We start from the raw sequence: 26352 nt of genomic DNA, 5'->3' as shown, positions 1-26352 counted from the left end.
TATGGATTTATTTATTACCCGCTGCTGCTCAAAATGTTTTATCTTTTTATGCTGGCCGTTTTGGTTTTAGTGATATGTGCTTTAATGCCATTGTTTTGAGTTATGAATATTTGCAGCGTAGAGATCAGATTATGGATCTTTGAAATAAATAAACAATGGGAAGAGACTAAGAACCAAGCGTTCCCCGTTTCCAATCATGTCTGTCCCATGAACAAGACAGGTTTAGGCAAACAGCTCTCTCAGTTCCCCTCCCCCTCCTTCTGATGGTGGCACTAGGAGAAACACATTGCCATGCATGTAAAATAATCAGCATATTAAACTGCCATATATTTTGCATAAGACCAGCCCTTCTCCAAGGCCTTACTTAGCCAAGCTGAGATTTTTCAACCAGAGATTTGGGAACTGTATCTTTCCCCACCATTCCCTCCCACTGCAGTCTTCTGTGTTCCAAGTACTGCTGGAGAGTGTGGTAGAGCAGTGGTCCCCAACTTTTTTATCACCTGGGACCGGTCAACGCTTGACAATTTTACTGAGGCCCGGGGGGGGGGGGGCTAGTCTTTTGCCGAGGGACATCGGCCGCCTGAGCCCCTTCTCCGCTTGCTTTCCTGCTCGCACCCCCGACTTCCCACCGCCCGCTGGGGGGCGCTGCCAGCAGCAGCTGCACATTGCCACGCCGAGGGGGAGCCCCAGCCATGTTGGCCACAGGAGAGCACTAAAGGTGAGCTAGTGGCAGGGCAGCCCCCGAGGCAGCAGCCGGGGAGGCGGACAAGGAGGAGCCACGGCCCGGTACCGACTGATCTACGAACCGGTACCGGTCTCCGGACAGTAGGTTGGGGACAGCTGTGGTAAAGTATCTGCTTGGCATGCAGTCTCTGGCATCTCCAGTCAAAAGGACCAGGCAGTAGGGAGATGTGAATGACCTCCGCCTGAGGCTCTGGAAATCTATTGCCAGTTTGCAGGCAGCACCGACACTGAGTCAGAATAAGGCAGCTTCAGGTGATATGAGGGTTAGTTGGTCTCTAGATGCTGTGAAAAATGCAGCCCTTAGGGAAAGGCCGTACCATAATAGGAGGCTTATTTGATTTGCCTTTCAGAATTAGGTCTTATACAGCTTAATAGGTTTATCTTTAACAGAACTTCAAAATACGTTTTCTCTGTCAAGGGGTAAGATCTGCTAGAAAGGGGTGATCTTTCCTCAGGAAGATGGCCTGAGGGAAAAGAATTAAGACAGTCTCTACCCCTCCTAAAGACATTCTGGCTCTTGAAACCACAGCCCAAGGGCTGCATTTTATAAACCAAAAGAGCCGCGTGAAGAGAATGACAGAATTACATGTAACACATGGGTCTGCCCTTTGAAGCCAGGCTACTAGGACAGTAATCTGAAGCGAGGGAATGGAAATTTGAACTGTGACAGCAATGGCCACCCTATTCCTTGGAATCTCATTATTCGACAGCAGCCAGGTTGCCCTCGGGCACTGAGAAAGATTGCCTGTCCTTTTAATAGAGGCTTAGTGTGTGTAAATGGGAGGTCAATAACGTCACCTGGTAAATAATATCCCATTAAGCTGGCAATACCACTTTCCCCTCCAGCTCTGCTCCTTTATGCTTCGAACTCCTCCATGGGGCTGTCTTGCTTTCTTCCCCTTCTTAGGCGGAATGCATCAGGCATTCTAAGAACCTGGTTTGGCCCCTTTGCTGACATACCCCTTGGAACTTGTTGCAGGCAGTGCCCGGAAGGAGCCACTTTGACAAGCTGGAACTGAAGCCGAACGCCCAGAGCCATTCCTTTGTTCGTGTCCCATTTCACATGTTCTGCCTGAGTTCTTGCTAGCCACCCAGACAAGGCGCACGGCTGGGGACTGAACTCTGCTCTTAGTTGGGGGAAGGAGACACAAAAAGAGAGGCAGGATAGGTTCCCAAGAGGTTATTTGCTTACCTTAGTCCCTCCCCCAGGTGACACTGCCTAAATCCCCACTCTCTGGGAGAATGTGACTACCCTCCCTTCCAGGACTGGAGTCAGGGTTATTCAAGTGTGTGCGTAACTCTTTGAACTCTCCAAAATGCCGAAGACAATATTTTGTCATGAAGAAGCATTCACGACTTGGCAGGAAACATTGTTGATTAAAAGAAGCCTTCCAGGGCTTGATTCTCCTTTAATTTAGATTCAGTCAATCAGTCCTGACTAGTTATCTTAGTGCTAGGGCTGTTCAGTCCTTTATTCAAAATTTCCAGGAAGACCCTCCATAGAATAAGACTGCAGCTTGCTTTCTTCTGTTCTCAAGACCCGAAGGTAGATTGCTGCTCATGAAGTGAACGCTCATCCTTCTTCTGCCTCTGTTAAATAGGTTTTACAGGGTTTGTCTATTGTTTGTCAAATCTATTTGACCAAAGGCATCTGTGACGGGGGGGGGGGGATTGTAAGTACGCACTGAGAAGCAACATTTCTCTCAGGCAATTTCCAGCTCTCTTAAAAATCACCGCCTGTCTTCAGGAGAAGATTCTTGTTGAATCATCATTACAGCAAAAGGCTTCTATAATCTACCACCCAAAAGGGAAGTGTTTTTGGCAGGCTGTTGTATCTTGGTAGTGTTTAGTGGGAGGTGGGTGTCAGTATTCGGCACAGTAGTTGATGCTTCCTTTTCTATCACCTTGTTAAACCGCTGACTCTCAGGTTAGGGTCTGACTCAGCACTTACCTGTCGTTTGCACTTGGAAATGGTGCGATTTCTTCTGGTAGCTTCACGTAAATATTGTGCGTTTGTCCCTAACATGTATCTTTCCAATTCTCCCCCTCACTTTGTTTTCCCATAGCTGTAGGTGTGCTAATTAAACTGGAATTACTCCAAAACAAGTTGTGGACAGCTACGCAGCAGGTGAGAATGATAATATTTATGCTGATATACTGTGTGTAAAACAGAAGGGTCACTCTCCTTTGGCTAGTTTCATATAAGCTAGAGTGTTACTAATGCACAGAGATGGGGCTTGGACAGCTAGATATTTTCCTTTGCACATTTTCACAGAACCGTTGTGAAATTTGTATTAAACAGATTAGTGCAATAGATTAGTTTTTAAATTACACATTTTGCTAATCCTTTGATAACACTGCCTCAGCTGCCAGTCTGTTCTTGGAACGTCATGTTAGCAGCCACAAGCTTGGCATGGCTTTAAATCCAATGAAGCTGACGAATTTAATTGCAGAATTATGTCTGTACCAATTCAGGCATTCAAAATCCGCTTCGGTTTCAGGCAGAATGCCTACCTGTTCCTCTTTGCCATCCTGATTGCAGACCGTTCCGTTTAAATTGCCTCTATTTAATCCAGCTTCATTCTGTCCCAAAATTTTCATTAAGTTCAGTTCAAAAGATTCTTGTTAAGACAATCTAATGCTGTGTATTCTAGACCACTTTCTGTTTTGCTGGTTACTTGGTTTGGAACGTAATGCCTCTAGCCCTTACCTTCACTTCATTTACATTAAGATAATGAAAAGTAATTACACTCCAAACAGTAAGAGAGAAGTTCTTGATTATACAAGTAGGCTAATGAGAATTCTGGTGAGTTTTTGTTGCACTGTAAACAAGGTGTAACTATACAGGCTGAAACAAACAAAAAATGGAACCAGCAAAACTAACACAAATTGATGGAACAGTTTTGAGAGGCAAGTCTAATACTGAATATGGTAGAGTTATTCAAAGTAATCCATTAAAAGTGCTTTTGGCTTACAGGTTAATACAGTTTGCAGTAAAAGTTGCCTCATCTTAGATAGCTTAATCAGTAAAAATAACTAAGGTATCTAGATATATTATGCAATATAATACAAGAAATTAGGAGGGATTATGTAATCATATATCAAGAATTATCCAGATAATCACACCCAAACAATCACAGTGCCTTCTTAATATGTTTTAGTTTCTGAAAAGATAGTTCTGCAAGTTCTGGTTTAATACTTGTGGTATACAAGCTGATAAACAATGGCCCCTATGAAGATATCACAGAATCACAGAATCATAGAGTTGGAAGGGGCCATACAGGCCATCCAGTCCAACCCCCTGCTCAATGCAGAATCACAGAATCATAGAGTTGGAAGGGGCCATACAGGCCATCTAGTCCAACCACCCGCTCAATACAGGATCAGCCCAAAGCATCCTAAAGTTTTCTTATACTAAGGTATTTATTATTCTTTTTACTCCTTGGTACCAAATAGTGATTCAGTAATGAGATACTAATACACGTTTTCTCTCTTCTCATTTCCCTTTGGATGCTGCTTGTCTACATTTCCATTGATCACCTCCCAGCCCAATGACACTGATGTAAGTTAACAGTAGTTTTAAAGACCATGACACTTCCCAGAACTCTTTGCCTGTACTTTGTGAAGGTTTGGTAGTCATGCGTAATTGGTTTTGCCACCTGGCTCTTGAATATTGTGTTGAATACATTTCTGTGGAGAATAAGCAGGTAAAGCAGAACAAGGAAGGCATAGGATTCAGAAACAGGTCAAAGCCTGAGGTAGCATCTAGGGCAGGGGTAGTCAACCTGTGGTCCTCCAGATGTCCATGGACTACAACTCTCATGAGCCCCTGCCAGCAAACGGTGGCAGGGGCTCATAGGAATTGTAGTCCATGGACATCTGGAGGATCACAGGTTGACTACCCCTGATCTAGGGTTCCTGGAGCGAAAATGTCTTGTCTCTTTAACAGAGGCCTATTGGGATGTTGTACACCAGGTGATGTTATTGATCTCCAGGCTATCAAAAGGTTCAGCTGCCTGTTTCAGCAGGTTACGCTTCTCCAAAGGAAAAAGGTAATTTTTCTTCAAGCCTGTTGACAATCCAATGTGGCTTCTAATAAATTTCTCTTTGACTTAATCCTCTGCCTTGTGCCTTTATTTAGAAGGAAACACTATAATATCTCATCTCATCAGATCACATTAAACCAACACGAAACAGCCTTTATCTTGCGAAAGAGATCCTTTTTGTCCCTGTGACAGGCAAAGCCAGTCAGAAGCATATATTGGCATATCTGCAGCCCACCAAGAATGTTAATAAATATGCAGATGGGCCCTGGAAGAGTAAATAGGCTAGTGATTATCTCAATCAGTTCTCATTTCCCGGAAATATTTGCATTCCTGTTCGACAAGATAGTACAGCTTAATCAAAGAAACGGGATACAGTAGGTGCTAAGTGATTTGAATCTACATCTCAAATTAGCTGTCTGGGTTACATAACTTCTTGGCCTAATGCACTATGACAAGGCAATAAGCGAACTTACAGCCAAGATGACAGCTTGGGTAATGAAATACAAAGCAAGCACATTTCTGTCCCTAACAGAAGCATATTGTAATCTTGGTGCCATGGCAAAGACCTCCTTTTTTGATTTAAGAGAGGCCTCAACAGAAGTGCTGGTTCTCCATACACATTTGGAAATCATTTACTACTACTACTACTACTACTACTACTACTACTACTACTACTACTACTACTACTACTACTACTACTACTAGTAGTAGTAGTAGTAGTAGTAGTAGTAGTAGTAGTAGTAGTAGTAGTAGTATAACCCACCCTTCTCCAAAGGCTGAGGGTGGGCAACAGCATATATAAAAACAATAAATAACAATAATTGTCATATTAAAACATTCATTTTAAAACATTCTACAACCAGACAAGTTCAAAACTGCCTTTAATTTCCCAGTGTGCAGGTGCATTTGTCAAGTACAGTGAAAGCTTGATTGATATTTTAAGCAGGGAGGCCCAAATGACAGTGTGATTTCTGGCCTCAGCTGTAGGCCTTGAGATACAGCTCTGTTTTACAAGCCCTGTGGAACTTTCCCAAGTTTCACAGGGCCATGATCTGTCCAGGGAGAATATTTCACCAAGCCAGGACCAGAGCCGAAACTATAATATTGCCAAGTCTCCACTTATTTCTTGTTGTGCCTTCTATATCATAAATAGAATAACACTATTGTCACTCATATGAGCCTCTTGTGGCGCAGAGTGGTAAGGCAGCTGTCTGAAAGCTTTGCCCATGAGGCTGGGAGTTCAATCCCAGCAGCCGGCTCAAGGTTGACTCAGCCTTCCATCCTTCCGAGGTCGGTAAAATGAGTACCCAGCTTGCTGCTGGGGGGTAAACGGTAATGACTGGGGAAGGCACTGGCAAACCACTGCGTATTGAGTCTGCCATGAAAATGCTAGAGGGCGTCATCCCAAGGGTCAGACATGACCCGGTGCTTGCACAGGGGATACCTTTACCTTTACCTTTATTGTCACTCATAAGTTTGTCCTGTCACAACTGGAATTTGGCTTCCCTGTAGAAAGGTGAACATTTTAGGGGAACCATCCCCATTTTCTTTCTTGTTTTATCTGGATGAAGAGGAAGAATATAGACCTGCCGTTTTACACCCTGGTCTTTTTAACTCAGGCAGCTACATTCTTTTAATTATCTTTAATTATCAGGGGCTATACATTTAATGACAGACTTCTCTAAACCCTTGCGTTGGCCACAGAATAGTCTTGGGTATCTTTCCCTTTCTGCCTGGCGTGTGTTCTGGATGAATAAACTTTTAACAATATTGTGAGTTATCCACAAAAGGAAACAGCCTATTTATTTTATTCTTAGTTATCAACTTTATAGCCCCTTCCCTGATGGCTCCGGGCAGCTTACAATAAACCATAAAAACAGTGATTAAAACAAGATTTTAAAATAGCCGCATTTTCTTTTAACTAGTTCAAGGTACTGCCTGCCTTCTCTCCAGTAGAGGGATGGGGTGATGAAGGGCTTCAAATCTCAGTAAACAAAGTGGGCCTGTAGATGTTTATTATTCACGTTTATGTTTGCCTAGGGAGGGCAGCTCTCAATGGTATTCTGCAGGCCTCAACCATATTCCCGGGGGAATTGCTTTAAATCCCTCAGGGCCCTGATCTCACTCAAGAGAGCCTTCCACCAGGCAGGTGCCAGTGCTGAGAAGGCCCTGACTCTGGTTGAGGCCTATTTGATTTCTCTGGGGCTGAGGATCTTGAGCAGATTTAATGTGCTCTATCTTAAATATTCTTCCTTCAATGTAGTGTAGGGGTAGTCAACCTGTGGTCCTCCAGATGTTCATGGACTACAATTGTAGTCCATGGACATCTGGAGGACCACAGGTTGACTACCCCTGATGTAGTGGATCTTGAATTAAGGAAATGACAATGTCTTGTTTGTCTGTTTGTTTTTTTCCTTTTGCCATGTCAGATATGACCAACCCCTTTCTTTAAAAAAGCACAGCAAAAGAGACAAAGAGGAAAAACTTGTAGCAGTAACCTCAGAAAGCAGAATAATAATGAAAGCCATGAGCATTGGCAGGGTTTTCTTACTCATCATTTAACCCTTCACATCCTGTTCAGTTCAGTGCTGTGATGCAGTGGTCCCCAACCTGCGGGCCGCGGCCCGGCGCCGGGCCGCGAAGGCCATGGCGCCGGGCCGCGGCTTCCTCTCCCCGCCCCCCCCCCGCAGTAAAAAACTTCCCAGGCCGCAAGCTTGCGGCCCGGGAAGGTACTTACTGCGGGAGGGTGGGGAGGGAATCAGGGCCGGGCCGCGCCCGCTCGGCCTGATCCGCGGGCGCGGCCCGCGGGTGCGGCCCGATCCGTGGGTGCGGCCCGCGGGCGCGACCGGGCGCGGCCCGCGGGCGCGGCCGGGCGCGGCTCGCGGGTGCGGCCCACGGGCGCGGCTCGCGGGTGCGGCCCACGGGCGCGGCTCGTGGGCGCGGCCCGATCCGCGGGTGCGGCTCGCGGGCGCGGCCCGAAGCATGGGCGTGGCCCGCGCAGGCGCGGTCCCTGCGGGCGCGACCCAATGCCCTGCCGGTCCCCAGCCTAATAAAGGTTGGGGACCACTGCTGTGATGCACATCAACATGGGTTTACTGTAAATTTCCAGCTAAAGTAAATGGACAGTGCCTGAGGCCTCAGTACAATGTTCATGTATCATTTGTCAAATGTTGACAGAAAGTAAAAGGCAGCCAACACTATTGCTGTTTTTTCTCCACCATGTAGTGATCTTTTCTGTTAATAGCAGGGGGAATCTGCTTCTGCCAGGGTTACCTTTTACTAAAAATTGCTTTGACACTATGAATATCCCTTAGTTCACATTCCTCAGACTAGCTGAATGGCCAACAGAGGCAATAATTGTTCAAGCAATAATCCCGGATGCAGCCTGAAGATTAAATTATGGAGAAGACATCGTTGACTTTAGAACTGTGGAAAGCCATCATTTCACTAATGCAGGAAGTGGCTTTACCTTATCCAAGATGAAGACCATGTTCTCTTGAATATTGCTTCAATTGAATAGGCCCTTAACCTTCTAACTCATGTTCTGTTGTCTTTGTCAGTAGGATTAAGGGAAGACGCAAACATATGGATTTATTTTTAAACTGTTTGCCCATGTGAGTGTTACCAAATAAACTAGTCCTTTTTCAAGGGTCTCTACCCACCAGAGAAAAGGCGACTTCTTTTAAAAGGAAGTATCCTAATATAATATCAATTCTCCTAATATGATTCTCCTGGGAAAACAGTAGAAAAGTTTGTTCCCCTGTGCAAGATGTATGAGTGGTAGAGTGAAAATGGATCCCTCCTTAAATAATGCCTGCAGATGTACCTTATGTTCTTCATACAAATGCAGAGTAAAATAAGAAATTCTTTGATTCTTTCTTTCCATTCCAGTGCAGTGGTGTAGAAGGTCTCTGTCCCTTGAATTGTCAGGATGATGTAAGTTACCAGGATCTCTTTGCTGGGTTTAGATTTATAATCTGATGGTACAGAATTACTCCATATAACAACATTGCCTTCATTCATTTATCACTGTAGAATCCGAATAAGGTAGGATTGGTTACACTTGTATTGATTGAGGTTTGGGTTTTTGTTTGTTTGTTTCAATTCCTTTTTTTTTTAAGAGGAGAGAAATAATGCTAAGAGATTGTGGTCCCAAGGCAACTCCATGAATATGTAATTTGAGCTGGAGCCTAACCCTCTTGACAAGATCCCTCAGTATTCATGTTAGAAGTGCCTGATCAATGTATTAGGCAATTGGAAATGGCAGACAGGCAGCAACAATCTCTGTAGCCTGCTTGAGGATTTGAATTCATTCAAAAGTCCTAGTAAGTTCCTGCACCCCCTTTGCCCCAATTGTGAAGTGAACAAAAGAAATTTAAGTTGGCTTCTTTACCTTTCAAAAGAACATTTAGAGAGACAGTGATATGAGTTATTATGAGAATGCAGATGACTATGAAAATACTCTTTGCCTTTCTTTACTTCGAAGTTACTTAAATATTTGCAGTAATACACCATTGTACTTTGTCCCAAAGATGCTACAGAGAATGCCAGGCCCACAGGGGTACAATAAAAAAAATGCTCCTCTTTTAACAGTTTTGGGAATATTGTACATGGAAACACAAAATGGCAGAACAAGGAGGGGGGTTACAAAGGGGATAAATTACTCTGCCTGCAGGCCTCAACTGTATTGGTTCATATTTCCGAAATTGCACCTGTGTAACCCTTGATCTGAAGGCCAGTACCTTGCAAGAAGCCTGCTTGCCTTCTAGTAAATCCACATTCATTGTTATTCATGAGTTTGTCATCATTAAAATCTGTATATTAAACAATATAATACATTTATTATGTTGATATTTAATGTAGTGAAATATGGTGTGTTATCTACTACCAGTATTTGGGAGGATTCATAGGGAGGATCCCAAAACTGGTTTTTGCCCTGCCTTGAGTTTCCTCTTTGTAGTTCTGACCAGGCCACTGGCAAGTATGTAAGCACAACAGGACAGTGTCACTGTGCAGTACAGGGACCTGCATATTAGGCAATATTGTCTTAACAAAGCTGAAATCTCTTCCTAAATCTTGCAATTTTTCCTTTTGCATCAGAGTCTGAACTGCTTTCTAATTGACAACAATGGGTTCATTCTTGTTTCCAAAGTCTCCAAACAGGTAAGAATTATTGAACGAATGAACGAAGCACAGAGTTGTTTGTATAGCAGACATGGGTGAGTCTAGATAGCAGGGAAAGAAGCAAAGTTGAGGTCTGCACACTTCATGTTATTCCAGAAGTACAGTGGATGTCTGCCCCAACCACATTTTAGTCCTTGTGCAACCTGCAGACTCAATTAGGAACCAGTCTGTAAGGGTCCTGCAAGGGCAAGGAGTTGCCAAGCTACAAGACTGTCCCACTGAGAAAATGACAGTAGACATATTGACCAAACTGCTACCAAGAGACAAATACCACGGCTTGCAGGACAACCTGAATATTGTGAACCTTTATGGGATACAGAGTCAAAAGGAAGTGTTGTGACATCTACTACACAAGAGGCATTATGCTGTGTTTCTGCCTGGTTTTTGGTCCAGGACTAGTTGCCCTGATTTTTCACACGACTATGCAGGGAGCCTTTGGCTCCCCCCTGTTTGCCCCCATGAGCTGTGTACCCACCAATAGTCGAGGAACAGGAAATGAAAACTTCCCGCTGGTTTTCATAGCAACTGCTGTTTTGTGTGTTGGGCAAGCCCCTTCCCTCATTGCTGTCCTCCCTACCCCCTCCCTTCCTTCCCCTCCCATGGGAAAATTGCCCTGGCACTAAGCTCCTATGATCTGTACCCCCCCCCCTTCATTCCATGTTCCCTTGATTGTCTGCCCCAATCCACCACAAGGTGTTTTTTTTTCTTTTTAAGAACACCAATTACAATGTAAGGGTGCTTTAACAACAACAACAAAAAAGTGGGGGTGGTTGGCCCCGGAGAAGGCAGTCAGGAGCTCCTTGTCCACCCTTCCCCCATCTAAGACTGTAGGCACAGGGCTCCTATTGGGGTGGGGAAGCCAGGCGGCGCAGGGCAGAGAGGGTATCGGGAAAGCCAGGCTCCCAGGATGCCTGGCTTCCCCACTCCCATTTGAGCCCCATGCCCCGTGTTTCTGCTGGTCTCTCCTATAGAGACAATACTCCCACACCAATGATGCCAGACAAGTTGGCCATTTGGGATAGGGAAAGTACTCTTCTTTATCTTATTTCGTCTGCAACCTAAATATAAACTGGATCTCTCTGAATAAATGTAAATGTACCTTTTTTGCAATATACTTCTTGATATTGATTGATTTTTAATTGAAAAACAGCTCATGGCATGTTACAGTTGAAAAATAAAAGTCCCTATTGATAACATTAAAACCATAAAACATAGTTACCATCCTATCCCAAGAGTTTAGTCCTCCCTTCCATTAAATTTGGAGTAAAAAAGCCCACTGGACACTTAACTATTAAAATTGGGAGTTAAAAGTGCTTCAAGTAGTCAAGATTAAGCGTTTCCAACATTTTTGAGCCTTTGGGCACCACCCGAATCTTGACAAAGTGTTGTGGGCATGACCCCATTATAGGTGATGTGAGAGGCGGTGCCCAAAGGCCACAGTCATCTGGATCCAAGCTTATCCCAGGTAGTTTGATCTGCATCCATCTGTGTGCAGAGAGAGGGTCCTTCCTGCATACACTTTTAAGATGGTTTTTGAGTTCCATTCTGCATTGTATTTAAAAATCGTTCTTGTTTTCCACATGGCATTTTTCAGTCGCTACCTAACATTTTTGTGTGAACGACGGTACACTCCAATTGCCAATAGAGAGGGAAGATAGCAGGGTAGACCCCAATTTTGCCAGACATTGAAAGCTAAGCAGGGATGGTATTTGGAAGGTCGGTCCCTAAGGAAGACTTTGCAAAGGAAGTCAACGGCAAACCACCTCTGCTTCTCCTTGATAGCCCCTTGTTGGGGTTGGCAAAGCTGGCTGCAACTTGAGGGCACTTAACACACACACTCAACCCAACCACAAATAGGGAATCTACTTTAGGCAAATGCAAGCCTTTATCCTCCAGAAGGTTTCTCTTGTGTCTTCTGAGTCCCCCAGTCTTCTCCTCCATTCAGTTTTATTTCCAATATGCTTGCTTCTGACTTTGCACCTGCCAAGTGACAATTTTGCCAGCAGTGTGCTGGATAAATTGAAGGTCACATCGCCTTGTACTGTTGGACTGGAGGAAAGCAACCAAAGCGTGGGAAGAATAACTGCGGTCACCTAAGCAAAGCAGCGTGTTTGCAGCTGGGCTCCTCAAACCAATTGAGCTGAATTGCTCTGATTTGAAGTGGTGAAATTAAATCCTAAACTGACTCCAATCAGTTATTTTTTTTCAGAAGCTTCACTGACAGGATGGATGGTGCCTCCTAGTCTCTGGCACACCTAAATGCCCTTCTTTTTGGGACCCCTGCCAATCCTGTATTGGTTTTTTTTTTGTCTTCAGCATAATATTAAAACAGTTCTTCTGGCTTTCAGCCACTGATTGATAAAGTGCTTCTGACAGGGGGTCTGCATGTGGGTGCTCTAAAACAGGGGTAGTCAGCCTGTGGTCCTCCAGAGGTTCATGGACTACAATTCCCATGAGCCCCTGCCAGCAAATGCTGGCAGGGGCTCATGGGAATTGTAGTCCATTGACCTCTGGAGGACCACAGGTTGACTACCCCTGCCCTAAAAAACTGCACAGCCTCCTGTGTAGTGGTGAAAGAGTGGTGAGCCAGTTTGATGTAGTGGTTAGGAGTGCAGACTTCTAATCTGGTGAGCCGGGTTCGATTCTGCACTCCCCTACATGCAGCCAGCTTGGTGACCTTGGGCTCGCCATGGTGCTGATAAAGCTGTTCTGACTAAGCAGTGATATCAGGGCTCTTTCAGCCTCACCTCCCTCACAGGGTGTCTGTCGTGGGGAGAGGAAAGGAAAGGTGAATGTAAGCCGCTTTGAGACTCCTTTGGGTAGAGAAAAGCAGCATATAAGAACCAACTCTTCTTCTTCTTCTTCTTCTTCTTAAGTAATATCAGGTCTCTCTCAGCCTCACCTCCCTCACAGGGTGTCTGTTGTGGGGAGAGGAATGGAAAGGTGAATGTAAGCCGCTTTGAGACTCCTTTGGGTAGAGAAAAGCAGCATATAAGAACCAACTCTTCTTCTTCTTCAGTAATCTCAGGGCTCTCTCAGCCTCACCTCCTTCACAGGGTGTCTGTTGTGGAGAGAGGAAAGGGAAGGTGACTGTAGGCCAGAAATCTTGTTGGCCTCAACTGGCCTCAACTCTGGCTTTTCTGGTTAGGACGTCATTGTAAATTCCCATAGAGATCTCAGAAGCGAAGCAAGGTCAGACCTGATTAGTACTTGAATGGAAGACCGCGGAGGGAGTTGCTACACAGAGGCAGGCAATGGCAAATCATCTCTGTTCAACTCATTCCTTGAAAACCCCACAGGGTCGTCCTAAGTAAGCTATGGCTCATTCCAAAACGAAGAATAGTGATTTGTGACAATCCACCCACTAAATTCATTGCTGAGGGGATAGAACAGCTTGATGGTTCCCAGCTCAGTATCTTACTGTGCCAGTTCAAAGCACAGAAGCAAACCCCACTTGGTTCGGTGGGAATTATTCCCTTTCAAGTGTGCAGCCCTTACTGTTGTGCTACCCTGATCTATCCTACTTCTCAAAACAGCATCTGCACCTAGCAGAGCTGGATCAACTGTGTAAAGAGAGTTTTTTAAATGATAGCAAAAATCAGAAAGGGTTTCATGTGAATGGACTGGAATGGATGGATGGAATGGATTAACTGCAGTCATAAAAAGCTTTGGAGACCAAGACATATGAGGAAAGGTTGGGGGAGCTTGGTCTGTTTAGCCTGGAGAGGAGACAACTGAGAAGGGATTTGATAACCATCTTCAAGTATTTAAAAGACTGCCATGTACAGGATGGAGCAGAGTTGTTCTGTCTTGCTCTGGAGGGAAGGGCCAGAACCAATGGGATGAAATTAATTCAAAAGAAATTCCGTCTAAACATCCGGAAGAAGTTCCTGACAGAGCGGTTTCTCAGTGGAACAGGCTTCCTTGGGAGGTGGTGGGTTCTCCATCTGGGAATCTTTAAACAGAGGCTGGATAGCCATCTGGTGGAGAGGCTGATTCTGTGAAGGCTCAAGGGGGTGGCAGGTTACAGCGGATGAGCGATAGGGTTGTGAGTGTCCTACATAGTGCAGGGGGTTGGACTAGATGACCCATGAGGTCCCTTCCAACTCTATTATTCTATGATTCTAAGTTTATGGTTAACATGTTTTTTTAACTCTTACATTTTTATTTCCCTGTCATTGCAGACTGGAAAATTTCTGGGAGAAATAGATGGCTCTATTATGGCCCAGCTCCATAACATGGGAATGTTCAAAGAGTAAGTGATCTCCTTTCAGAGAGGAAGCTAATAGAACAAAAATTCCCTGTCCTGAATGAGAATTAGTACAGGTAAACATGAAATGACAGTTTGCAGAACTAAGTGTGGGATACTACTTGTTTAGGACAGTCCACATCAGGGGTAGTCAAACTGCGGCCCTCCAGATGTCCATGGACTACAATTCCCAGCAGCCCTTGCCAGCATTCGCCAGCGAATGCTGGCAAGGGCTGCTGGGAATTGTAGTCCATGGACATCTGGAGGGCCGCAGTTTGACTACCCCTGGTCCGCATGATAAATATTTTTCACTGCTGGAAAAACTCCAGTTTTGCCTCAGGTATGTACTCAAATAATAAAGGAGATGTGTGAACATGATAGGTGTGGATTGGCCATGGTTCCTGTGATTTCAGCAGCTGAAAAAAGAGTGAGAGGAATTGCTGCTAACCATGGGTTGGACCTTGTGACTTCCTCAGGCTAAGGTGGATCACCTGACTACATTCAGCCAAGTTGTCTCTAAAGAGGAGAAAGGCCTCATCTAATAGCATGGCTATTTCTTCTGGGGGAACGCTTCCTTTGTTGGGCTCTATTGGAGGAAGGCTTAGTAGAGAGCCTCTTGTGGCGCAGAGTGGTAAGGCAGCTGTCTGAAAGCTTTGCCCATGAGGCTGGGAGTTCAATCCCAGAAGCCGGCTCAAGGTTGACTCAGCCTTCCATCCTTCCGAGGTCGGCAAAATGAGGACCCAGATTGTTTGCTTGGGGGTAAATGGTAGTGACTGGGGAAGGCACTGGCAAACCACCCCGTATTGAGTCTGCCATGAAAACGCTAGAGGGCGTCACCCCAAGGGTCAGACATGACCCGGTGCTTGCACAGGGGATACCTTTACCTTTACCTTTTTATGGGTTGGATCTTGTAACTTCCTCAGACTAAGGTGGATCACCTGACTACATTCAGCCAAGTTGTCTCTAAAAAATAGAAAGGCCTCATCTAATAGCATGGCTATTTCTTCTGGGGGAACACTTCCTTTGTTGGGCTCTATTGGAGGAAGGCTTAGTAGAATAGAGTCATAGGATCTAACCTTCTGGGAGTCCCAGGATCTCAGCCCTGTATTTATTATCAACCAGTTCGCACACTCCATGTGAGCAGATATCCATGACATTTCCCTGCTCTGGTTCTGACAATGCATGTAGAAGAATGGCAAGCAAGTGATTGTAAGGGCATATTTTTGTGATGGAGAAGCAAGCAAGTCACATATACAGCCTTCATTTTCCAAGGAGGATACTATGAAGGCAATAAGAAATACTCATTGTGAAACATCCTAACTCAAAGTGGACTGAATCGTTAGAACAAAGATGCATAACAGTTGTGTTTGAAGACAGATATGTGCTAGAATCCATGCAGGACAAATGGGCTGCACTCATGTTGAGAAATGAATCATCGCTCAGGTCCATAACACAGGTGGCAGTGGGAAATCTGTCATAGGATCTTTTCAGCACTAGCTGCTGTGCAAGGCACCAGTTAAGAGCGCTGCAGCGCAGAGGGAAAAAGGAGTTTGGCCCTTCCATACTGTCCTATTTCACTAATCAAAACCGTACACATAATCTTGGTGCTGTTCTTAGCTATGGAAAGGGAAAAGCTCAGGCAAAGAAGGTGTGCCTACCCTACTTTTCCTCTCCAAGGTTAACTACAGTACACCCAGGGAGGAAGGCATTAGCAAATCTGTGCAGATGTGAAGTGGTTAATATTCTTTCCCCCCCCCCTCACATGAAAACTCCTATCTGTATTAAGCCCCGGGTGGAAGTCTTTTGAAATTGTTGTAAAGATCCAACTGCAGATCTCCCACCATCCTTTCTGCTCCTTTGACCCTCAGTAGCAGAGCAAAAGGCCCCCAGATTCAATCCCTGGAAGAGATTAGAAGATCTCCGGGAGCAGGGCTGGGAAAGACATCCGAGAGTCGCTGCCAGGCAGAGTTAACGATATTGTTGGATGGACCAATGATCTCCCCCTAGAAAGTAGTTTCACATAATCAGCACATGGTCTCATTTTCCTTCCTTCTCTTTTTGCAGGGTGAAAATGTATGATTACCAAGCCATGTGTAAATCGCACCACCACCACCATAGCGGTGCTCGGCCTCTTCTCAGTGTAAGTACCTTCATCTGTACGTTATACACGAAGGAACGCAGAGCTGCTCAGGACAGGAGTCATGATGGGCTTCCGGCGTTCCGCAAGGCCTGCAAAACGGAGCTCTTCCGCCAGGTCTGCGGTTGAGGCCGGGGTAGTGAGGAAGACCGGTGCCCCACCCCGGTCAGCCTGCAGTTAGTCTTGTGATCTTGACCCCTCTTTCCATCCCTCCAGAGGTAGAGGTCGGGTGGGGGAGTTTTGGAGATATTACTGCCATATTGCTCGGTTTTTATTTTGTTTTTAATTGTCTGTTTTAATGGGGTTTTACCGGACGTTTGTAACCCGCCATGAGCCGGTCTCGGGAGTGGCGGAAATAAATGGAACGAATGAACCAACCAACCAAGTTGCCAGACCATCTGCAGGTGTGGTCGTTCCTTGGTCTGGAGTACAGGAGAAGGCCCCAGGAAGGTGGAAGCACTTTCTTTCCACTTCTGATGGACTTTGGCAAGGACAGGAGTGCTTCTTCATCATCCATCCCTCTCGTTTGAGCCTTTGGTATACCATTAGAGGATAATGCAAAGGTAGAAGGGGAAGCCAAGAAAGTTCTTTCTTCATGCCATCTTTTTCTGGACCATAAGCCTAGCAGGGTACTAGTAAAATGATCTGGTGCACCATTACAAAGATAGGAGAGTTCTCTCCAGATGTTGGTGTTGCAACAATGATAACCGTTTTTAACCAGTTGCTGGATATATTCTAAATGCAGACATGAATGCTTTCAAAGAAGGTTGAATACATTTTGCAGCTAAATAAATAAATAAAGTACCCAGCTTGCTGGGGGGTAAACGGTCATGACTGGGGAAGGCACTGGCAAACCACCTCGTCTTGAGTCTGCCATGAAAACGCTGGAGGGCGTCACCCCAAGGGTCAGACATCACTCGGTGCTTGCACAGGGGATACCTTTACCTTTACCTTTAAATAAATAAATGTCACTTTCTGTCCCGTCACATGCAGTCCTTATGCTCAGTCTTTATGGAAAGCCAGTTTGGTGTAGCGGTTAAGAGCAGCAGCCTCTAATCTGGCAAGCCAAGCTTGATTCCTTGCTCCTCCACATGCAGCCAGCTGGGTGAACTTGGGCTTGTCACAGCCCTGATAGTGTTGGCCTTACAGAGCAGTTTCTCTCAGAGCTCAGCCCCACCTACCTCACAGGGTGTCTGTTGTGGGGAGAGGAAGGGAAGGTGATTGTAAGCCATTTAGAGATTCCTTCACATACAGAAAAGCAGGGTATAAAAAAAACAGTTTTTAAAACCACCCTAGCATTTGCATGATCAGAATTCATTTCTGACCCTGCAGCCAATGAATGGCACCCACCTTTTCCCTGTTACCAAACCAATCCTTTCCTATGCTACACAAAGATGTAACTGGAGTCAAGAGACCCAAACTGGATTGTGCAAGAAAATAATGCAGGGCATGGGCACTTCCTTTTGAATGATGCTGACTCAGTTTTCCAGGACTTATTCTACAGTAGCGATCCCCAACCTGTAGGCCGCAGACCACATGTGGTCCTTCAACTAATTGGAGGTGGGCCCCAAAGGACACCTTCCCCCCCCTCCGGCCCTTTACTTCATCCCCCCCAGCCCTTTACAACACACTTCATTGTTGTGGCGTGTCTGTATCTTATTTTGAAGGGATGTTTAAACATTACCATAGCGATCAGAGAGCGTTAGGGCAGTGGCTGAGAGTAGAGGAGTAAACTACCCCCCCCCCACCGGGCCTCAGTAAAAGGCATTGAGTGGTCCCCGGCGAGTGGTCCCCGGCGTTGAGTGGTCCCTGGTGATAAAAAGGTTGGGGACCACTGTTCTACGGGATCTATTCCATGCTGTTTATAGCAGACAAATGCCAGTATGTATGTATGTATTAATTTATAGGGGGGGGGGGAGAATGAAAGATGCTGGCAAAAATTATTCTCCCTTCATTTTACATGTGTGTTACGTCTCTGATTTATAAATGTGATGAATTCCAAATGAACTCTGCACTATATTATTGGGCTGTGTGAAATAATCACAGAGCCTTTGAAGGGGCTAGCTCAGCACAAAGAATTCAGATATTAGGATCACAGCAGGGAAGTTTCGGTTTGTGTTTCCTTTAAAATGATCCAAATAGGATTTGCTGATTAGAGTTGGATTAACTGATTAGTTTTATTTGGTTGCGGCTGAATGGTTTGAATTGGATTACGTTGTTAAAGACACATTAACTAAGTCCAGGAAGGTTTGCTAGTTAGAGTTGAACATCTACTTTACACTTATGAAACCTGGCCACTTCTTCATCCTTACTTGTTGTTTCCTAAGGCTCAAAGAAGAGCTGGATAGGATATATGAGAAGGAGTATAATGGCTACAAACCAGTAGCAGGTCCTACACTTGGTATCTTAATGATGAGAGGCAAGGATTCAGCCTCTTTCTAGTACAAATGTTAGAGCCCTCTTGGATCTGGCTAATGATCCATTTAGTTCAGCATCCCCACACTGGCCAGTCCATTTCCAAAGATGGAGAACCCACCACCTCCCGGGGAAGCCTGTTCCACTGAGAAACCGCTCTAACTGTCAGGAACTTCTTCCGGATGTTTAGATGGAATTTCTTTTGAATTAATTTCATCCCATTCGTTCTGGTCCGTCCCTTGGGGGCAAGAGAGAACAATTCTTCTCCATCCTCCATATGGCATCCTTTTAAATGGCAGTCTTCAAGCAAAGGTTGGATGCACACTTTTCTTGGATGCTTTAGGATGCTTAGGGCTGATCCTGCGTTGAGCAGGGGGTTGGACTAGATGGCCTGTATGGCCCCTTCCAACTCTATGATTCTGTGATTCTATGATTCTAAATACTTGAAGGTGCATTAACCCTTGGGTACAGAATGGGCCCTAGTGGCCAGCACAGCAACCCATGGCAGACAGTTCCACAAGTTAGTCTTAGATCAAAGCAAAATCTGTAAACCGCTCCGCAGTATTAAATAAAAGGCTAAGGGCAAGTTGGGAGGACAAAGGGGCGGGTGCCGTCCAGGAGCGGGGAAGAAATCCCACACCTCCCACTACGCCTTCCCACGACGACACCACTGGCGCCGGGCTCCTGGACACGACAGCTACTGGCTCCTCCGTATGGAGAGGGCCCCACCACTGCTGACCTCCGCCCCAGACCCACCCAGGTAAGCCGCTGCCCGCCGCTAAACACCCCCCACCCAAAAAAAACTTCTGTCCTGGTGTTTAATAAGTTTCAGGTTGTTGACCTATGATGTCTTCTTTGGACACTTCTCCTTAACATTTTGTTAAAGTCCAATTTTTAATGTGTATTTGCCTTTACTTATACAAGCATTATGTCAACTAGCAGGATGTGAAGTAGCACTGACAAAAGACCTTACATATCCCTTTTGGATTTAGCACTTAACCGTGTAAACTGTTACACACATTCTGTTTGGATCTCTTGCAGGCAGGAACTTTTTGCATAAAACAAAACTAATAAAGAAAAATAAAAGGATATATTTAGCCTGGACAGAAACAGAATATAAATTCAGTCATGTGATATAGTAAATGTAGTCTCTTCTGGTAGAGAAAAGTAGCATATAAGAACCAACTCCTCTTCTAAATCACAAAGACCACATGCTAACTTATCTGATTATGTGAATTACCTGGCATGGGAGCAAGATGCTTAGAGTATTTCATTGTGGTTTCTGTGTATCACACCGTATTATTCTTGTTTGTGGTCTCTGTGTATCAGAAGCAGCTGCCCAAACTTGTTATCACAGTCATGATGACCAGAAGTTACTACTTTTCTGTATTCTTCAGCGCGGGAGAAGGCTGCCCGGCCCACCCCCCACCTGAGGCTCTCTGGAGCCTTCTCCCGGCCGGCGGAGCAGCCAGGCTGCGTCCCCAACGCAGCGAGGCTGCTCCGCCGGCCGGGAGAAGGCTGCCCGGCCCACCCCCTACCGGAGGCTCTCTGGAGCCTTCTCCCGGCTGCCGGAGGGGCCTCGCCACGTCTCTGACGCGGCGAGGCCGCTCCGCCATATTCCCTGGCCGGGTGAAGCAGCCAATGGCTGCTTTGGCTGCTTGGGGCGGGATGTACACTCGGAGGGGACAATCAGGAGCCGCTTCGCGGCTCCTGATTGGCCCCTCCGAGTTTTTATCCCGGACAGGGCCCGCCCTAACTCCTCCCACAGAGCCTTTACTGCTTTATTCAGAGCGCCACGGGGCTGTTTAAAGATAGTAAGTCTGTCTTCATTATTTAGGATGCATTTTTACATACTTCTACCCTTTCTTGAATTATTCTTCCTAATTATGTAATCGCCTAGGGAACAGAGCTGGAATTATGTGCTGGATTTTTCTCTTCTCTGATTTTTATTTTCTTTTTCAACAGCCAATTTCTGCCTTCTTGGCAGCAGTAAAGTGGCTGATAACAGATTTCCTCATGTAAGTACAAAAACTGGGATTTCTGGAAAAAGTGACATCAGCAAAACTATAGCCATAATCTTTAATGAGTTTAACTGGCTGATCAAAGAGCTAATACAGGCACATTTCAATGTATGGGGCAGCAAGTTAGACATACTTATTTTTTTGCATATTTCTGAATGTTCTGCCGTCTGGCATGTTACTGCAATAAGGGGTGAAAAAGAAAGTATCAAAGATGACCTTTCTTTCAAAAAGTTTGAAGTTATAAAATGTCTACACTTCTTCAGTGTCTCAGAGGAACACCTAAACTGACATTTTGAAAATATGCAATCAAACATAATTGATTAATCTGTTATAAGGTGATTGATCCACTTTAAAAATTCTGGTTGACAGCCCTAATAAAAGCAGAAAACTTTGGGGGCTCCACCATACGTAGAAAAATGTTATTTTGTAAATTATTATTCATTTGAAAAGAAAACCCCAAATGGCCCAGCAGGGACTGAGCAGCTTATAGCCCTCTGTAGAATGTCAAGGGCAGCTGAACATAGATTTTATTTATTATATTTTTATACTGCGTCCCCTTGCAGTTCAGGGCAGTTAACAGGGAACATGAAAATCCAAAGCAGCAGATGCAACATAAATTCAGTAACTGCATCAATATCAACTATAACAACATCAAGAACATTGAACATTTGATTATTCACTGTTTAACTGTTAATGTTTTGACCATAACCCCGCAGACTGGTCAGATTGGGATTGTCCCACAATGTGTCTAGTGGGCATATCTGAATGGGAGGGGATTCTGGAGGGCCCAACAGATGTTATCAGTTCCCTGGCCTCAACCAAATGCTTAATGGGTGAGCTCCATTTTGCAGGCCCTGCGGAACTATGCTAGCTCCAACAGGGCCTGGATCTCCTATGGAAGCTCAGTCCACCAAGTAGAGGCCAGGATAGAGAACAATTTGACCCCGGTTGAGGCCAGATGTGCTTCCTTTGATCCAGGGATCACTAGCCAGTTGGAGTCAAATTCTCCCAAAAACCTTGGGGAGGATACAAAAGGACCTTCTGCAGGGCATTATGCTTTTTAAGGCCTAGGGAATAATCCTATTCAGGTCCATGACAGAGTTATTACCATATTATTCAGTGGGGCTTATTCCCAAAAAAGAAGAAGGGCCACAGTTAGCTCACCAGAATGACTTATTTTACTGTATTGTTTCCCTGTTTCATATAAACTGCCCTGAGCCTCAAGGGAGGGTGGTGTATAAATATAATAATAAATAATAAATAAATCTAGCCCAAGAATTATTCTTGAACTATTGCTGGGGTAGGCCATCAGCTTCTTTTCTCCAAAGAGATCGAGCCTCTTGGATTGGAATCTCTAACAGAATGCCCAAAACTCTCACTAAACTAGTTCCCAAGATTTTTTGGGGGAAACCCATATAGGTAAACCAACATGAACTTGTACTGTAGATGTGCCTTTCAGACTTAAAGGGCAGTACAGAGGAATAATCAAGGCAGACGGAAAATTTGGGTTCAGAAAATGACTCTTCAGATAGATGTACATTTATTTTCCTTATTTAGTACATTTTAAATTTACCTTTCCTTCAAGGATCTCAGTGAGTCTCCTCTGCTACATTGTACTGTATGATAGGCTGGCAAGGAGTTTGGCCCAGAGTCATCCATTGAGCTTCATGACTGCTTGAGGATCGGAACTCAGGTCTCCCAAATCCTTGCCTGGCACTCCAGCCACTGCCTTCCCCCTGGCAAGAAGATGAAATTCTGTGGACAGACTGGCTTAACCCTGCTTGGGTATGAGGGTAGCCACACACAAGCATCCTCTGGGTAAAGTCCCAATCAGCTCTGGGGCAGAGCGATAACTGAACAGAGTTCCCAAGTTCATGTGGGAAATGACAAAACAGGAGCCAGTACAGCCAACTCACATATGGCCCTCCACAGGGGGCAGCTTCTGAATCAGGAGGAACATGGCCTTGATTCAAATGAGTAGCCGTGTTGGTCTGAAGTAGCACAATAAAATCAGAATCCAGGAGCACTTTTAAGACCAACAAAGGCGTGAGCTTTCGAGTGCAAGCACTCTTTGTCAGACTAGGAACTGACCATCATAACAGCAGGAATATATAAGCAAAAGTTAATCCTGTTGCATTAGTAAACTGTGTCACAGCATCCACACACAGCCACATGATAATTCCCTGCCAAACCAGCCAATCACAAAGTTCAGTTCACAAAGACATATCAGAAATAAAACTGTCAAAGCCAGTGATCCATGGCTCACACCCTACTATTTACTGCCGGCCCCATCTGTCTCCATACCAGTGTGAAACTTTCTTACAAGCAGAAGCTAAGCTGGCAGCTATCTTGTCCTGGGTTATAATTGCCTTGATTATAAGTTATAGGAACTTGCTTGTGGTTTCCTAAAAATGAGCACAGTGCCCAAAATACAGGAAGGAACTAGAGGATGGGATCCCAAGAAGATATTTCACTCACTGTGTTTCTGAGTGCAACGAATTCTTCTCAAGGAGCCAGCTCACCTGTCCAAAATCATAAAACTCACTTTCTGTGAGAGGCCAAAAATGGATTCAAAGTGCTTTTGCTTTAAAGCGGAGTTTCTTCGGAGGATCCTTTTCACGTGATTTTCTTTTCATAATGTGGAGACCCATATTATAAGGTGTATATATGACCGTTTATGCACTGGAGGTTTCATGCGGGCTGCAGGCTGGAGTTTTAGTCGTGGCAGGTTGCCCCACCTCTTCCTGCACCCACACGGGGGAGCATTTGGCCCAGTGTACCTTATCTGCCCCCGATTTGTGCTCCTGAATGGAAGCTGGGGCAGTGAAGTTCCCAGTGCATAAACGGTCTATGAGGAAACAGACCCATGCCTCTTCCCTGGGAAATAGCTGAGTGTTGTACCCATCTCATACAAATGTGCACATCCTTCGTGAGCATAAGGATGGATACTTATTTTGTGTGGTAGTTATGTAAGAATGTAAGCAAGCAGCATCCCTGAATCAACAGAACTGTCTCTCTTCAGTCTGAAGGAGTCTTTTGAACTGTGGAATGAAAGGGACAGGCTAGAGGAGAGAAAAAACCCTATTTTCCTGTGGAAATGTTTCACCTCTGGCAGATGCTACTTGGCTTTTCTGGTGAGAAGGAAAATAAAGTCAGAAAGAAAGGTATGAGAGTATAGGCGTCCCACGTGAAATCGATATGTCTGTTGGGCCCAGACTGAAATTCTGGCTCCAAATACTCCCGCACTTGGGCCAAGAGCCAGATTCCAAGTCTTTTGTGGAGATTAACTTGTCAGGTACACTCCACAGCTGTTGCTCTGCACCAAATACCAGCAACTCACCCTGGCTGAGCAGATGGCTTTCAAGGTGACCAAGAACACTTCCCTCGCGGCCCCAAGGAGCATTGTTAATTTCAGTCTTGCCACAAAGGTTACCAGTAATTGACTTTAGGTTTGAGGCAAAATGATCCATTCCAGTCAGGGGGAAAAAATGTCGGATTTTAAGGAACAGGATTATGGGTAAACGATTGTTGCTTCCAGAGCCAGGTAGTTAGAATACGGCAGGTCCTGAAGGCTGTCTGCCTCTAACATTTCTGGGCTAGCATAAAACGCATCTTCCTTTTCCTCTTTTGACAGATTCCTTTTAGAGTTTAACATATCTGGCTTCTGGCACTCGGACAACTTGGCAGATGGTGAGTATGCAGGAATTCAGCCAGCCTCCAGCACAGAAATTTCTCAGCCACCAGGCTCGGATGAAGGAGTTACACACAGTAATGCAATTTAGCATAGTGCAAAGGCATGATATGGAGAACGTAGCCTCCAGGTTCTATTTCACCTGTTTTCCAGATCCATGGGAATAATATACTGACAACTTCAGTATCATCGATGATTAAATCTGTCCCTATGAATATTGTGTCGTATGGTATTGCACAAGGTACATGGAAGACCATTGACAATTACTTGCTGGAGTATTTTTTTGTTCCTGTTCACCTACTATCTATCGGTGTTTTGACGAATATACAGGAGATAGATTCAAGTGGGTAGCATGTTGGTCTGAAGTAATACAACAAAATTACAGTCCAATAATACCCTTAAGACCTTTAAAGATGCTATTGGACTCTAATTTTGTTATACACTCTGTGGTAACACCTGGAGGACGTAGTGGGCAACTGGGAGCTCTTAGAATGACGAGAGTTCGAGCTGTTGTTTCTTTAAAGGGCAGGATTCTAGTCCTCATTGTGAAGATGATTTTTAAAACATACAGGCAATGAAACTTCCAAGGGCAAAAGTAGACACTAACTTTGAGACATGCTGAAACTGTGATATCCTTAAATTCAATGTAACGGACTTTAATTCTCCATTTCATTCTGCTGTTGTTTTCCAGTTTGGGGGTTAACCATTTCAGGAAAAGAATCTCATTCAGCAAACGTAATATATGATATCTTCCCTGCTCCCTGGCAACCATCCGAGTCAGAAGAAAATTGTTACTTGTTAAAACAATCTGTGCCCCTCTAATTCAGAGCATTTCCCCTCCTTTGCCTAAACGGTGAACAAGTGGATATCAAAGCTTTCAGCCTCCAGTATTTTAGTTCAAAAAGGTTAGCATTTAAACCTCATGAAGTCTTACAGATTAGGGCAGAAATCTAATCAATTCACCACTAAAAACAAGAAAACAACCCAAAGCTATTTCCTAAGAAACAGCAATTGGGTTAATTGTAGGACAGGTGAATTTTGACTTTAATGGGTGTCTTGTGTTTCTTCCCTCCCTATAATTCCACTGTCTCTCTCTTTCTTCATTTCCTGTCCCTCCCATTCATCATCCATCTATGTGTCTTCTCAATGCCATGGGGCTACCATCTCGTGAACCTGTCACCCTGGATCCATCATCATCACACCTTATGCCATCTGTCCTGCACAGCTAAGTCTGTTTTCCATCACGGTAAGCAATGTTGCCGTAATACAGGCAAAAGCACTGGGTCTCCTGGGAGGAGTGTCAGACATAGCAGGTTTCTTTGAGGAATCTTGCCATGAACGTTCTCTCATCACACCTGTGTAATGCCTGCTCGTGTCTATTCAGATGGGACTGTCCAGCTGAAACCGCTAATGTTATTGTTTCTTTCATTGACATGCCTCCACATACTACATTTGCCTCAGAGCCTGCATACTTGATCAGCAGTTGGCTGTCCAGCTGTGAGGCTGAACATAAAGATACCCAGAGCTTTGGGAATATTCTTGCTTGGATCCTGCCAAAAATGTACTTTCTATGGAAGGATTTCTGTGAATAGAGCATTATTTTTCTTGCTTCCCTCCATCCTGCTGCAGCTCAAATCCTGCCCTCCCCTCCACATTGCTCCCAGGGCATCCCAGGAACCGTATGACAGAAAGTCTGTGGGGTGGGTGGGCTTCCCCATTCCACCAGCAGAAAAGCCAGCAAGATCCAACCCAGTGATATTTATGTTGAGGGTCAGCAGCAGCATCCTATTCCAATCTCCCCTTAGAGTGAGTGCTGATCCATGGACAGGGGGCCATTCAATCCAAATGCTCCTTCTGAAGAACGC

General features: G+C 44.9%; 2 protein-coding genes across 6 annotated transcripts in view; one reads left to right on the top strand and one right to left on the bottom strand.

Moving 5' to 3' along the window:
- The window catches only part of LRTM2 (leucine rich repeat transmembrane protein 2), a 53160-nt gene extending 51362 nt beyond the window's left edge, over positions 1-1798 (bottom strand). The window contains exon 1 of one of the 3 annotated variants that reach the window (XM_077340038.1): positions 1705-1798. In XM_077340038.1, coding sequence (XP_077196153.1) covers positions 1705-1783 — 79 coding nt within the window. In that variant the 5' untranslated portion in view covers positions 1784-1798. The other 2 variants (XM_077340040.1, XM_077340041.1) reach the window with 2 other exon arrangements.
- Positions 1-26352, top strand: part of CACNA2D4 (calcium voltage-gated channel auxiliary subunit alpha2delta 4) — a 208767-nt gene that overhangs the window by 166676 nt on the left and 15739 nt on the right. For 2 of the 3 annotated variants that reach the window (XM_077340034.1, XM_077340035.1), the window contains 9 exons: positions 2811-2872; positions 4292-4306; positions 8682-8726; positions 9891-9953; positions 14159-14229; positions 16288-16363; positions 20741-20793; positions 24431-24486; positions 25713-25733. In XM_077340034.1, the coding sequence (XP_077196149.1) occupies positions 2811-2872; positions 4292-4306; positions 8682-8726; positions 9891-9953; positions 14159-14229; positions 16288-16363; positions 20741-20793; positions 24431-24486; positions 25713-25733 (462 nt within the window). The remainder of the gene's footprint in view (positions 1-2810; positions 2873-4291; positions 4307-8681; positions 8727-9890; positions 9954-14158; positions 14230-16287; positions 16364-20740; positions 20794-24430; positions 24487-25712; positions 25734-26352) is intronic. The other variant, XM_077340036.1, reaches the window with a different exon arrangement.

The sequence above is a fragment of the Paroedura picta genome, chromosome 5 (genome assembly GCF_049243985.1).
Source record: "Paroedura picta isolate Pp20150507F chromosome 5, Ppicta_v3.0, whole genome shotgun sequence".
Taxonomy (NCBI): domain Eukaryota; kingdom Metazoa; phylum Chordata; class Lepidosauria; order Squamata; family Gekkonidae; genus Paroedura; species Paroedura picta.
This window is presented reverse-complemented; position numbering and strand designations above follow the sequence as displayed.